The 15,583-nt window shown below is 37.5% G+C and overlaps 1 protein-coding gene across 8 annotated transcripts in view; it reads right to left on the bottom strand.

The window, feature by feature from the left end:
- ROBO2 (roundabout guidance receptor 2) overlaps window positions 1-15,583 on the bottom strand; it is an 859,086-nt gene that overhangs the window by 132,169 nt on the left and 711,334 nt on the right. For all 8 annotated transcript variants that reach the window (XM_088157800.1, XM_088157805.1, XM_088157803.1 and 5 more), the window contains exons 4-5: window positions 15,176-15,296; window positions 5,369-5,507 (exon numbers count right to left, since the gene is read on the bottom strand). In XM_088157800.1, coding sequence (XP_088013926.1) covers window positions 5,369-5,507; window positions 15,176-15,296 — 260 coding nt within the window. The remainder of the gene's footprint in view (window positions 1-5,368; window positions 5,508-15,175; window positions 15,297-15,583) is intronic.

The following is a 15,583-nucleotide window of genomic DNA, read 5'->3' as shown; positions in this document are numbered from 1 at the left end:
TTAATTTTCAATACACATTAGACTGCATTTTGTTACAATCTGCACAGATATTAACTTGAACAAAGCACATAGGGCTGTAGTGTTATTAACTCATATTTCATTGAAAGGTCATTCTCCCCTTGGTTGTATCTAGAGGGGGCTGGAGTTAAATACCTCAATATACTATCCACAGAATATAAATGGAATTAAGGAGCACCACTGTTTATTCTTAAAAATTACTGTCTCTCTTGCTTACAGAGCCTTATCTTGCAGTCATGATGTGGTGGGTATGTGCAAGGTGCCCACCAAAGCTCTCATGAGAGAGCAACAGCTCTGCAGACATCAAGGTCAGTGAAGAAGGAGGGGAGGAGGAACTCCAGGCACGGGAGCAAACTCCTCTCCCTGTGGAGAATGCAGAGACAAGGTGTGATGGATAGACCACAGCCCTCTTTCTCTGTCTAGGAATAAGGTGGGGGGAGGATGTTTTTAAGATTTGGTTCTATTTCTCATTATTCTATTCTGGGTGGATTAATAATAAATGGAACTAATTTCTCTCCAGGTTGAGTCTGTTTTGCCCATGACACTAACTGATGAGTGATCTCTCCCCATTCTTATTTTGACCCATGAGCCTTTCATTGTATTTTCTGCCCCCTGTTCAGCTGGGAAGGAATAACAGAAGGGCTTTGGGGGACACTTGACATCCAGCCAGGGTCAACCCATCACAGTGGAGCAATACAAATGCAAAACTTCTCAGGCTATCAGGCTCTTTCTGGCTCTCCCCTTGAAAAATCCAGCTTTTCTTAGTTCATTAGGTTTGCTGTCAGTTGTGTTTAAATCCATTTCAAAGATTCGCATCTGGAAGACAGTTAAGATAGTTTTAAAATGTCGTGTTATACTCTTAGGTTTGGGCTCACAAGAAGCCATGGAGGAAAGCAGTGAAATTAGATGTGTGTTTTTTCATTAAACTCTATCAGAAGTGTGACAGACAGCATTTCTGCCCAGACTACGCATATATATATAAAAAAAGCGGCCAGTTTTAAAAACATAGCAAAACTAACACCTACACAGGCTTGTGCTGTTGCAGCTAGCACGTATCTTAGAATACACTAACTCCATGTTTTACGAATACTTATTTCCAAATAATTTTTAATGACTGCTCCTAATCTCCAGCAAATAAGAAAGCTTACTGTGCTCTTTGTGATACTGCTCGGTTTCATGTAATAACCTACAATCTCTTAACACTTAGCAATATACCTTGTGTAAACTACACACCACTTTCCTTCTGAAGCATCACTCTTGGTTTTTCTGCCCACACTCCCATTGTGTGGGTGGCACATAAAACAAATACTTCTTCCTGCTGGTGCAGTTGCCACTTTTCATCTCTAGTACAATATCCATCTAATCAGACAGTGCCTGTAAATGCAACTTAAAAGAGCAGGTTGTAATTTCATTAAAGATGTATTTACTGAGCTAAAACAGCTGTTCTGGGCTGGAATATAAAAAAAGGCCTATGTGATTGCTACTCAGTCATTTTTAAGGCAACTGAAAAATGCATTTGCTGAGCTAACCTCACTCTCCCGAAGAGCTGGCACTGCTAACTTCTTCTGTATAAAAGGTTTAAACAGTTATTATAGTGTGTCATAAATTTTGACTTGTAATTGAAAATCTCTTCACTTCCTAAAAAAAAAAAGTACTTATTACTTGCTATATAATTACAGACCGTGCAGCTGCTCTCCTCAGCTTCGCTAGAAAATTTGAAGACATGAAACACTGCACAAACCTTATTCAAATGTTATTAAATTGCTAGTCATAGATCTGCCACTCTCATACTGTAGGCTCTCAAATAATGTCATTTTCTTCCTATTACCAGGACTAAAATGTAGATGAATGAAAAGTTGATCCAGGCCACATTGAGTTCCCTACCACACAAGAGACCATCATGTCCTTGGAAGGAAAGTATAATCTTTATTTCTGCTGAGCAGACATCAAAGGGAAAGATACCTGACCATGTGTCTGGAAAAAAGTTTCAATGCATAAAGACAAATTTTATTTAATTTTCAGTAGGTCTTAATCATTATGCATGGCCACAATTGCCTGAGTCACTTTGACACAATCTTTGTGCCATTTCCTTGTGTCACATAGTGAGAAAAAACTCTATTCATGGAATAGTGAACCTCATGTTGCAGCCAAAGTCATAGGACTAGTGACCTCACAACATTCTGTTCACCTCCAATAGTTTGACATGAGTCATACTTGATTAACTATTCCTCACCCTTTGTGTACTGGGGAGGCTGTGGTGCGAGGCTGAATTTTTAGAGCAATTAAAATAAAATATACATCATGTGCCTCTACCTTTGATTCACAATGCATTTCAGTCTTGGGTCACTGATTTGAAGTGGACAGCTTCAGGAAAAAGGCTTTACATACCCTAGACTTCACACTGTGTTTTGATTCTCCCTGTTGGTGCAGTGTCAACATTTAGATCAACAAGATATTAATTTTCTGGGACCAATTTAGGCTCTGACTAGAATTTTAAACACTAAAGAATAGAAATAATTCTTTAGCACAGTGGTGCAAAAGAAGTATGAAAACAGTTATCTTACATTACTCTCACTACTGTTTTCACCTAGTATTTATAATTTTTTTAATTCCTGCTCAGTCATACACAAAGGAGCTCCATGATATAGATCACAGTCTGAAATCTCAAGTCAGGTCTCCAGGATGTTGTATAAGTAACTTCTTTTGACCACTAGTGAGACCAATGATTCCAAAGCATTTTAAGAACTGCTACTTAAAGAAGCACTTTAAGGTTTTAAATTCAAAATACAGACTATCATAGTTGGTTTAGATCAACAGTTCAAAACAACAGAAATTGCACCGTCAGAATAAACTGTCTATTCTCAGATTTGAAGCATTGCTATTTATATACTCCTGGGCAATTACATAGACAATTTGACAAATAGTCAAATTATTTTTTTTATAGAGTCATGTTTTCAAACATAATAATTTCTTTAGAAGTTGGGTTTTTTTCTCATTTAGTCCAATTGCAACTGGAGATGCTTATAGTCCATCAGAGACCTTTATAATTAGCACTTTAACAGCCTGAAATTATTTTCCAATTATTACTCAACACACCAATTGGTGCAGCAATACTGTTCACATTTGTCACCAAAAATCACTGGGATTACTTTTCTCCTTGCTTTCACATGGGTCACTAAAAAAAACTAAAACAAACAAGACAAACAAGACTAAAACTAAAACAAAAACAGACAAGGATTTCTGAAAGACTATGGATCCATTATCACTGATTCTGGCATTCACCAGAAGCAAATTACAGAAACAAAATGCATAGAAAAAATTCAGTTTGTCCGACTTTGCTGTCACTGAACTAGACACTTTTGAAAGCTGAATCAACAATAGACACATTTAAAAATCTGCAGTAATTATTGAAACAGGTATCTACTGTCATTGTGTTGCAATCTAGGGTTGAAGCCAAAATGAAATTATTGGAAAAATGAAAACAGACAGATGTGCAAAGAACTTAGTTAGCTGTAGAAACAGGAAATTTATATTGAAAGTTATATGACAAATAGCTCAGAGATCTGCTCAGAAGTATTTATGCATGTAGGAAGAATAACAAAGGGAAATCCTTGAGGGCTTTATATTTCACTGTAGATGTTAAAACACTTAAAATACAGGAGCTCAGAAGCTGAAAGATAATTTGTCTTTTATCTAAAAAAAATCCCTCAATTACACCAAGGAGGAATCATTTTGACATTCTTTCCTAATTTATAAAATTTTGGTATTATAATTTTCTTCTCCATTCATTCAGACTATACCTGGGCAAATTTCTTTGCTGGTATTAAAAAAATCCAGAAAAAACCCAATAGCTTTTCTTTTAGAGGTTTCAGTTTATCTTCCTTGATTAAGCATCAAGCAGCATGGTTTGGAAGTGTCCACTTTTTGGACATGAAGATATGCTCACATATCGTGCTATATAAATAAAAAAAAATATAGAATGGAAAGCATACAATGCCAATTATCAGAGGCATTTGAAGTGCAGATGTTGGAGAAAAAGAAGGGATACAGTCACTAAAAATATCTAATAAAAATGCAATCTAACCAAAGACACTGTGGGTTCATCATCTATTACTTCTGCTTATGAGACCTAGAAGCAGACATGATTTAAAACAACAGAAGTAGCACAAAAGCAAGAATAAATCACAGAAACACAATGTATTGTACTGTGGACCACTCTATAATACACAGTTGAAGAGCAAGCAAAGAGAAAAATCCATCCTGACATCCGAACTCTTCTCATGAAAATAATATTTTGTGCATTACATTCATACACATCTGTCACTATAATAAGCAAAACAGCTATGCCACTTTTTAAATTTAATTGCAAGAAGATTTTTTTTTACAAGCACATGTATATATACACATATGTATCTAATATACATAAAAATGTTTTTTCTAGATTAAATACTTTTCCATTAGTATATTCAACTGATGGAAAATATCAGCTCTTGGGGTGAGGGGGGAAGGAGGCACTATTTGTGACTACAGCTAAAATTAAAATTGTGGAAAAAAACCATCAGGACTTCTAGTGCCAGAAGGACTTGTTGGGTTGTGGAGACCTGGGTTCTGATTTCTGCTCCCAGAGCTATTTCCATGTTGAGATTTTTTTAATGAAATAATGATTCAGCATCAAAACAAAAAAGAGTTCCAGAAAATGAAGACCAAACACTGCTCTGTTAGTTGAAAGGAGCCAAACTAATTTAAAACCCTTTTGCAGGAGAGACTCCCTTCTCCTGCTCACTAAAATTTTCTCCTTGTTTGTTCCAGACTAAATTAATCTTTCTTGAACACAGGGGGCCTGTTCCAGATTTAAAACTCTGCTTTACACTTCTGCTAGTCTGGCTTTTTGTTTCCTCAAGAGGAAGGTTTCTCTCCAAGACTTAATAGACACAAACTGAGGAGCCAGCAAAGCCCACTATGTTCTGCTTGTAATTCACCTTGCCAGTGCAACAGAGCAACTTTCCTGCCAAGTTTTCTCCCTCTTGGCATCAGCACATCATTCTGAGGGGTACTATCACTATTACAGTCCTAAAACATCTTTACTGTCTCCAGTAAATTCACTGAATACCCATGTGCTCACAACACCTACACATCACTTTTCTTTCCCCCACTGGAATCCACTACCTGGACAATTCACCCAGGCTCAGTTTCCCTGCACAGCCGCCTCTGGAACAAGATTTGTGTGCCAAAAGAGCAGCAATGTGGGAAATAAATCTTGGACACAATGTCAAAGAACAAACTCTTAGTAGTAGGGATGGATTCCAGCATTGTGCAACAACTGAAATCTGAAAGTGAACGTGGCTCTCACCTTCCTCTCGGTAAGTCTGCATCATCTTTCTTCCACCGGACTGTGGGCGTGGGATCCCCCTGCACCTGGCACCGGAAATCCACGGCCTCCTCCTCCAGCACCACTTGGTTAATCGGTCGCCTGAGAAACGTGGGCCGCTCTTGAAAGAGACATTAAAATTCCACAGTGAGTCACAGGGCTGAAACGAACACTTTTTGACTTTTCAGCATCTTGTTGCTTAGCCATCCATCAAACAGAAAGGAGGCTGAGCTCCACAAATTCAGACAAGTGGAACTGATGATGTGCATAAAGAGCCAGCAAGAGGGCTGCCAGGCTGGAGAGGCATGTCCCATCCCACCCTCCAGCAAGAGCCACCAGAAGGCAGCCTGTGCCAGGACTGACCAGCCACCTGCCAGGCAGTGGAGAGGCTCTGAGGCCGTGCCCTTCCCTGCAAAAGCTGTGGCTCTGCAGCGCTGCACATCCAGAGCCTGAGCTGGGAGCTCCTGCTGCAGCAGTGTAGGAGCTGCCAATGCAGTCAGCCTGCCTTTGGCAGTGATCAATATCTTGATGCTTCAGAGGAAAATTTAAACTCCTTGTTACGCACCTCAGGCAATTGTGAAGTGTCGTGCACAGGACAGAGCATCCCTGATCACCACTGCCAACTTCACCATGGAAAACCAAATTAAGGTCTGAATAATAACTTCTGTTTACCCTTGTTACGTTAGGCTGCACAGCTACAAATAGTATTAATCACCATAATGCTGTACAGGCCTGCTTAAAATCCAGATGCAGAGCCACAATCTGATCTCAGTTATACTGGTACAAAATCCAAGTACCGGTAATTTCATTTGAAAGGATGTCACTGGGGATAGTTTTCAAGTTGCCTTTGGACAGCACAAATTTTTTTCTGTCCTCTCAGCCATACCACACTTTTATTGTCATAAATTATTTATGCTAGTCAAACCATTATAAGACTGGGTTTATATGAAACAGTATTTCCACTCAAGACAGGGATTTATCATGAAGACATTTAAAACTGGTTACACACTATGTTTCACATTTCACTCTCAGCAAGTTAAGGGATATGATGTCACTTTAAAAAATTACTCAGAATTCACGCAGATGCAAGCAATACCAGATTCTGACTCGGGCAGTTTGTCTTGGTATCTACAGAGCTAATTTTATACGTTTGTTATGCATGATTATTATATGGAATTAATTTTAAAAAAAGTTAAAAGAACATTACTAAGGTTGAAAAATCAAGCAGTCCACACTTACTGACAGAATTAAGGCTGCCTGCATGTCTTTTAATCACTTCCTTTCTGTTTATGGTGCCTTATGGGACTGGTTGCAATTATATGATCATGTACTATTTTTACCCCAAATATCTCCAGATTGTTGGTATTCATTTAATGAGCAGGTGTTTAATAATTTGCTGTAGTTGTACAGTTTAGAAGGTGGCCCTTGTCTTATTACTCAAGCTGCACTTCAAAGCCAGAATTATTAATTTCCTCGTGACCTCTATTACACCTATCTTAATGCTTTATAATCACCTCACATTTTCATAGCTCCTCTCTGAGGTGAGATAGAGATCTTAGAAAGGAAGGTAAAATGTATCTGCTAAATTTTGATGTTCAACCTGAGCCATAAAACTGATAACTTTTTTTTTTGAGGGGTTGGGGGGGCTGGGTGGAAATGAAGTTTTAATTTTGTGTGTTCAAAGCTCAGCTTCCATTAATTCAACTGCAGACAAAAAAAAGTGTTTGCCACTTCTACAAATCAGAATATCAGTCAGAAAATGAAGAACACAAAACCACCTGTTAGTAATTATGCAAATGAGTGACAGCATCACACAGGAATTCCTTATTAGCAGGGAAACCTATTGGCAGGGGAAAACATAGTTTGTCAGCAGAAGAATAGACATGCTTAAGAATCTATAGCACTTTTCCAGATGACAGAGATAAAAGCATGTCTAACAGGCAAAGATTCTTCTCTTCAAGCCATGGCTTTTGTCCTATTCCTATTCCTGCCCAGGATATGCAGATTCCAGCAATGTTTGGGCAAGTAAATTCATTTCTAGCTTCTCTGCTTATATTGAAATCTTTATAATTTCCCATTTCAAGTCTATGTACAAGCCATATCCAGCTGCTGACTGTTTCCTTAGTCATTTTATCTTTTTTTTAGTCCAGAAATATCACTTTTCACACCTGGAACCCAGCAAGTTCACAAGTCCAATTCCCCTTCCAACTATCCATGCCTCTTCCCTTTGTACCTCACAGCAAATGGACTCTTCTCCACTGTTTGGTCTACACTTGAACTGGAGCTCCTTTTCCCCATGTCACCCAAATACAGCCCATCCACAAATTTAACACAAGAAAAACCAGCTGAAGTACCCAAGGGGACCCTCCCAGGAGAGTGACAGCAGAAACAACACAGTGCAGACACAGGAAAATGCATTCATAGGTTCTCTGGTGTATGAATGGATGACTCTATTACTTTTTTTTTTTTTCTGGCAGATGCATATTTGGCTAAATTTAGTGACAATCCTCTGGAAAAATAAACAAGAAAAAAGTACATCTCTGGCATAGTGCAGCTATTCCCAACATATTTTAGGTACCTGATATTCAGTATGAGGCACCTGCACTTCTAAGAACAAAAAACTTCCTCCATTCCTCTCATTCCTGCCCATTTCATTCCAATTATCCCCTTTACCTCCAAGCTACAAGAACTTCAACGTTCTTAGAGAAGAGTGAATTATTTTGTTAATTTAATTTAATTTTGTCAACTCGAATCAGTTTTCCAGTTAGGCATGAAAAACTTTGGATAAAGTAATTTTAATTTGATAAACTTATTAAAACTGGACAAAGGAAAAAAAAAACAATCCTAATCCTAAGCAATGTACTTGGTCCATCTGTAACTATGTGAATCTGGACCAGAATATTTTAATGACACTTTATGCAAGTTTTCAACAGCATATTTTTCACCATTTCTTTCCTAAGAAGAGCTTAGACCAACTTCTCAGCTCATACACAGCTCTCAGTTCATACACAATACTCTCTTCATTTCAGCATTTGTTTTTCAAGGCATGACCCTAAACTAAGAAATTCAGATCCAGATCAGCACTCTAATTGATGATTCAGAGGCCCTGGTTCATCCCCACTGAATTTAAACAACTCTGTGTGTGTCTGTACACTGACTTCATCTGCATACAAAAATCATTTTAGACCAGGCTTAAAAAAGCTGCGTGTAAACAGCTAAGAGATTAGAATGAGCATGATTTTGCTTATGATTTTGCTACTTGTGGCTGTAAATTCTCCTATCCAAGAGACGAGAAAATAAATTCCTGTCTCATTTTGAGGAGAACCCAGTTGAGGAGAAAGTAAATGGCCCTGAGGTCATTAGATAAATCACTGGATTCCACATCAAGGCAATTTAGGAGAATATACACGTTTGTTTCATATCAGCTTCTAAAACTGTATTTTCAAAAACATTTAAGAAGTTGCTAGAAAATTAATAGCTATGTAAGAACAGAGCCCAGTCAGCGAGGCCATGCAAATACCAACAACTGCTGCTTCCGTTTTTCCATCATCTCTGCATTTTGCACAGCGGGAATCAGGAAAGAACAAGTTATCTCTTATGTTGTTTCCTGTATTTGTATCACTCAGAAAACCCCTTCAATATGTCCAATAGCTAATTATACAGCTATAAAGTGATCAGAGTGAATGCCATTGCCAATGCAATTAACATTCTTTATGTGAGATTAACTGGATTTGAGTCACCTGCATAACTTGCTTATAATGTTAATCTCTCAGGAGACAAAGTGCTGCTTGCCCAAGCATGCTAAATAAAGAAGGTTTCTTTGCACAGCCAGGTCAAATTTAGTTTCAGAGCTAATCTTGGGGGAAAAAAAATATTTTTCATATTTTTTCTTTTGAAATGGTTTGCCCATAAATACAGCCTTGCAGTATAATTAAATATTGTTACTCTGTCAACAGCATCCAGAGCACAATATATTTGAGAACAAGAAAGGGTGATAAATTAAAATCATAGGCATATATAAAAATTTTAATATACCTATTTTATAAGCTTTCACTGAGTAAATAAAGTACCTACTTCCCAGACTTTCTCTGATGAATATTAAAAAATCTTTGAAGAGAACTATAAAATAGGTCATGGTTATATGTCATGTCAACCAGTCATGCTATTACTAGGGTGACCTTTATAACTTCAGAATAAACTTTGCTTGCAGTTATAAAAGAGGATTGTTAATGCAATCTGGACACACACCTACAATCTATTGCAGTGCTTGAGGTATTTGCTGCAAGGAAACCTACAGATCTGAGCCAGAAACAGCAAAAAGCTTTCCTTGCTTTGGGTGCTGACACAAGTTAACCTCAGAACTCAATTTTTCCCATATTTAACAATTGGTCTGAGTATCACAGTCTATTAGAGAGACTCAGATGACCTTCAGATGTATTACTGCCCTTTCCCTGTTCCTCAAAAAGTTAGACAGCTCTATATGGGGCCTCAATCTAATTAAAATGATTCTAACTACCTTAATATATTTTCTCTGCTGAGGGAACTGCTAGAGTGAAGGATTTGATGGTCCTCATAATGTAGAGCCTCAATCTGATTTAGAATTGTTCTTGTTTTCTCTGTCTTTGCTGGATAGAAGACATAACTTTTCTAAAATGTTTTTGTGTTCTAAAAAGAGTATTAAAACACAAATTAAAAGGCTTTGGGGAGGGATTTAATAGCAAATACTTACATTTAAATGCTTTTTGCACTTTAGCATTCTGATTCAAAGGGGAAAAAAAGAAAGCATTAGACGGTTGGAAGTAAGTTTCCCTTCAGAATGCCATCAATAGCATAGATATTTCATTAAATGCAACGTGATCTGGAGGAAGTAAAGCTCTCTGCCAAAAAAAGAGCATGTGGAAGAAGACAGGATATTACAATCTCACTAAATTTACCTATGTTGGCCAAATAAATAAAAATAGAATTGCAAAAGACAGTGGTTTTATATTTATAGACATTCTTCTACTGCATCTTTTTAGGCACTTTTTTTCATTTGAGAAATAAGCACTTGTATAGACATCATAAACTCCTACACCCTAAGCAGCACCCAAAGTGTGATGAGTTGCACAGTAAAGGAAGGCATGGAACACCAATAAGAGGCAAATGCAGTAAAATGAATGTTATCAGTTGCTAGTGGTTTTCTCCTTTTACCTACATCTACAATCATGTTAATTATCGGTTTTACTGACTATTACATACAGGCTTTGGGGACCAAATGTGATTTTTTTCAGAGCTGTATTGTTGTTCTGTAACAACTTCTTGGTATCTGTGAATAACAAATACTGTAAAGCTAAACTGGCTTTTTGCAAAGTGCCACAAGTAAACTGCAAGTGGAAAATACAGGGATTTGAAGAAAACCAGGAGGAGATTTGATCTGAAGGAAAAAACACACAGTGCTGATTTCTCTGTCTTGACCTATGAATGTATACTTGGTTTTGGTAGATTTTTCCACGACTGGGAAAGCTTTTCAGGATACAATGGGTCAAGACTCTGTTAAGGCCGTCCACATAGGCAGAGCTCAAGAAAGTAAAATGGGGCACAATGTCTTCATTAAAGGGATTTTGGGGATTTTTTTTTATCTTCTAACGCCATGTCATCATAGTATGCTTTTTCTGAAACTAGGGCTTCTCTTTCAGCCTGACAATATCTACAGAACATCAAACAAAAATACTTCCTCAAGCATCAGACAAAAATACCTCTTCATCCCGCAGGACCTTATTAGCTGAAAAAAGGTTTCAGATACCAAAGATAAAATCAAGGATTAATCCAAACAATCTTTAATATGTCCAAATTGACATATCTTTTAATGATATTTTTGTACTCTTCTTACTTATGCTTTATATTCTTTTGAGGCTCTTCTAAATATATCTTTTTCCACTGCTTGATGCCAGCCTCTTGAAGCTGACATACTAAGGCTTTCATTGATTTCACTGAGCTTTAGAATCAATATACAAGATATACCTTTGTACATTCTCTTCAAACATGCCATTTTAAGTGCAAAGGGAAATAAAAGAACATGAAACAGTTAAAATAACTTGAAAACTTAGAACATTGAAGCAGCATGACAAAATGATAAAGGTTATCTTATGGAGTAATGTCTTCTCAATTTAATTTCTGGCTCCATATTATGTATTTACAAACAAAGCTTTCTTACAAATTGGAATTAAACAGTTTCTGTTTTGCATCTTGCTTTAATTCTGTTCAGCCAAGGGCTATGAGCCCAAACACAAGCAATGCAGCCTAATTTGTATCACTTACACTTCGGAAATTGGTCTTTCGAATAGTGTGCACACAATAATCAAGTCCCATGCTGCCTCTTTTTGTGAGCATTACAACTGAAGTTATTAACTTCCTTTAAAGTGCAACTTAAGACTGTGACAGACCCTGTCTTTCTGCTTTACTCCAAGATTACACCTTGGAGCCTCATAAAGGCAAAAATTAGAAGTAATGCTTGAAGAAGAAGACTAACAAAATGTAGTGCATCTTCGTCACTATTCAAAACACAGTTTTGGATAGCACTGCTTATATGATTTTTATGGTATTTTACTGTGAAAGCTTGCCAGTTTTCTGCTAATAGAAGAATCGTGACTTGGGAACCAAACTAATGCAAACTGCATTGACACTACCAGTATATTGTTAAGAGTGCCTAAATGCTGAAAACAATGTTTCCTATGTGGATAAGCTTGGGGAAAAAAAAGTGAAAGTTTCTCTATGCATTATTCATAACTATTTCTCAGTAAAGGTTATTCAATGGATATTAGCCTAGTGGACATATTCTGCACATGGGAAAATTTTATTTTCTCCCCCTACTGCTTTGCAAAGTTCTCATGGCCCATTTTATTTTATTTTATTGTTTTTAAACTGAAGAAAAGTGTAATCTTTCAGGCTAGGCTTCCATGCTGCTCCCCTTGGGCCACCAGTTCCCACCACACTGACTAAGTTTTTCCAGAGGCAATGCCTCAAGCTAAATTTACTGTACAGGGAGCCAGAGATCTGTCACGAGTCATATGCAGAAGTTAACTTCAGGTATTACAGAAAAACTTGCAAAGCCAAAAGTAACAAGTAGATGGTTTCTGGAAAGGTTCGAGAGCTAGTAAGAAACTTTTCCTACATAATGTGTTTGCTAAGGCTCCCTTCACACTGTTTGGAGTATTGTTATTTAGGAAGGGAAAGAAGACATGACTGATCAGCTAATTAATATACATTCCTTTTCAGAACCAGCACTAGCTATAGGTTTGCCAGTTGCATATTAAAATTCTCTAAAATTTCCCACTCAAGATCTCTTTATTTTTATTGTGGAGTCCATTTTCAAATATGTTCAAAGCAGTTAAAGTTTGGCACATGAATTGCACGTAAGTATTCCTAGTATATTTTTCATCAACATTTGTAGTATTCTCATGTTCCTCAGACATGTGAGTCACATTAGAGGAAGGCTGTGGACCCAACATACGATCCTGGTGTTTTTGCCTGTGTTCAGTGAAGCCAGTTTGAACACACAGAGCCAATCTGACGTTTCCCAGAGTTGCTGGATTTATTGGATTTGTGCTTAGAGTGATTGGACTGTCCAGTAGAAACATTGCTTCCTGGAAACACCATGGATAAGGCTCTCCAGTCACTGTACACATCCCTGCCCACACACGGGCTGCTGCCTGGAGCCCAGGAATGGAATATAACTGTTGGGAAGCATGGGCAAGTGTCCTCCTTATGGAGAGGACCAGGACTACCCTGGACACGATGTTACAGTGAGCTCAGTGCACCAACACAAAGCTTCAGGGCCAGGAGGCAGCCAGGAAAGGGGCACAGGACAGCAAAACCATCTTGTGAGACAGCAGGTCACAACCTGAGCACCTGCTTCCTGCATGCTATTCTTGCAGAGCAAAAAGGAAGTTGGGCAGGTATCTGTGAATACCCAGATAGAAGGGGAAATGTAGATAGGAAGACACCGCAGTAGGGAATTTGAAATACAATTTTCTTTAGGTAGTCTAACACAATTAAGAAAGATTAAAATATCTAATTTCATTTATTGCTGATTTTGTTTGGTATTCACCAAATAGTTTTAGATTGTATTTTGCAAGTTGATTGCTATGATTATACCCTGTAAAAATCAGAATATTGTAATTGGCTATGTATTATTTTACATATCAAGACAAACCTAATATGTTTCATAGCTCTGCAGGATATGAAATTACATGTACATTTCATCTTTCATTCCTACAGTTCAATGCTTTTTAACAAATTATTTTCTTAAGGATTTCTTAAGGCTTTGTAGTTTAGGACTGCAATCTGCTTGCTATCCACAGGGAGTATTACCAGAGATTAGCAGTACTTAAACTGATGAAGGAGATATGTCATGTCTCTTTTGCATCTGTATAAAACTACAACTCTTACAGATTGGCTGAAAAGGTAATAATAATTTGAGAGAGACCCTTTCTCTGGGTTTTTGGGTTTTTTTGCAAGGTGTAATAGTTCTGTCTTTAAAATGAATCCACAACAAACCAGTTGGAGTGGAAACCCTTTCAGCCTTGAAAAGCTGGAAAGCAGCATATGCTCAAAAATTCATGGATCTTGTCTAGTAAAAATCTTTCTCTGTCTTTTGTGAATCACAGAATATATATATTCTTTTTAAGTGGAAAAACAAATTTTGAATTGCAAACACAGAGATAGCAATATGCATGACTGGGTTTTCCAGTGCACCATATTAGGCAGAAGGTGAAAAAATCCGGAGCATCTGCTCCACAAAGAACCTGAGGATTTCTATTAAAAGTCTGGAGTTACAAAGAGTCTTGTTTGCAATTTCAGTACTGCATAAAACATATCAAAGAGGTGTAGCAGGAGGGAAGATTAACACTATTTCTCTCTCTTTTGTCAGCATAAATACATTTTCCTTAACTGTGAGGGTTTTTTTCCTTATTAATCTTCCTTTGTTTGCTCAGAATCTCTTGACTAATTCCTACAAACCCACGACCGTAGGATATGCCACAGCATGATTTTGTGGCTTTGCTTCTCATCCAGTTGTTAGCAGGATGAATCCAGCTCTAGGTTGGGTTATTACTCTGTTCTTGGTCTGGACCCTAACCAAGGGACAAGTGCTCCTAACAACCAACTTCTTGCTTTGCCCATCAAGTCTAGAAGCTCTTTCACACAGGAAGCTTATTAATTTTTAATTCATTCAGCAGCACCAAAAGTCTAAATGCTGTCCTGGCTTACAGAAGGAAAAGGTGTTGCAGGTCCTCTTAAAAATGAATGCCAAAAGTTATCTCTATATATTCAAAAAAATTATTTTGGAATTCTCTCCATTGATGTTTTACTGATCAAGTGAGTTTTTTTGTGCTTTCCTACAAAGGTTTGATTTTACAACCCCTTGGGAATATGGAATTATTTAAATAGGCAATCCTGGTCTAAATCTCTGGCAAGCAGGCATTGTCAACTGTATTAGAAGTAGCTTGATTACATTTGCCCATTCTGTGAGTGAGAGCATTGTCCTGCAATAACATCTCTGCTTATGCACATCACTGTGGACCTCCAATCAGACTGAAACTATATGCTTAGAAGGAAAATGTTGAGCCATGGCTCCACCATAATAAACTGCAGCTTTTAAAACCTGGTCTCCTTCTGAAGCTGTGAAATGCATCTTGAGCAGTATTGCTGTGTTTTGTTAACCCTGCTTTATCTCGTGTTTTGATGAGCCACCCAGAATAATTCAGCCTACAGCATTTGTAGGGAAAAAGCAGTAACAGCAGGAGTGTTTACCAAAGACAGTCAGCTCTGCAGGGTCACTGTCACGCTCCCCCACCATGTTGGTCCCCACACAGATGTACATTCCTGCATCACTTTTTCTGGTGTTGGAGATCATCAGCTTCCCACCACGGATCTGTTACAAAAGAAGGAACATATTTTTAACTTCAGGTAAACGAAATACATCAGAAAAAGTGCTACCTTCTCAGGTGACAAGTTCTTAACTTTTGTTCTTAAATATATGTATAGTTTTAAAATTATATACTTAAATATTTAAATATCTTTAAGCTGTTCTAGAATACATTTTCATCCCACTGACTAATTTAAATTTAAAACTAATTTCAACTGCTTTTGATTTTGTTCCTTTGGCTTTCATTAGATTCTTTACATTTCAAAGATTGCATTTCTTGCTGCCTCTTGGCA

This window comes from Sturnus vulgaris, chromosome 2 (genome assembly GCF_052056855.1).
Source record: "Sturnus vulgaris isolate bStuVul1 chromosome 2, bStuVul1.hap1, whole genome shotgun sequence".
In the NCBI taxonomy this organism is placed as follows: Eukaryota; Metazoa; Chordata; class Aves; order Passeriformes; family Sturnidae; genus Sturnus; species Sturnus vulgaris.
Note: the sequence above shows the minus strand (reverse complement) of the source record. Positions and strands in the feature narration are given on the sequence as shown.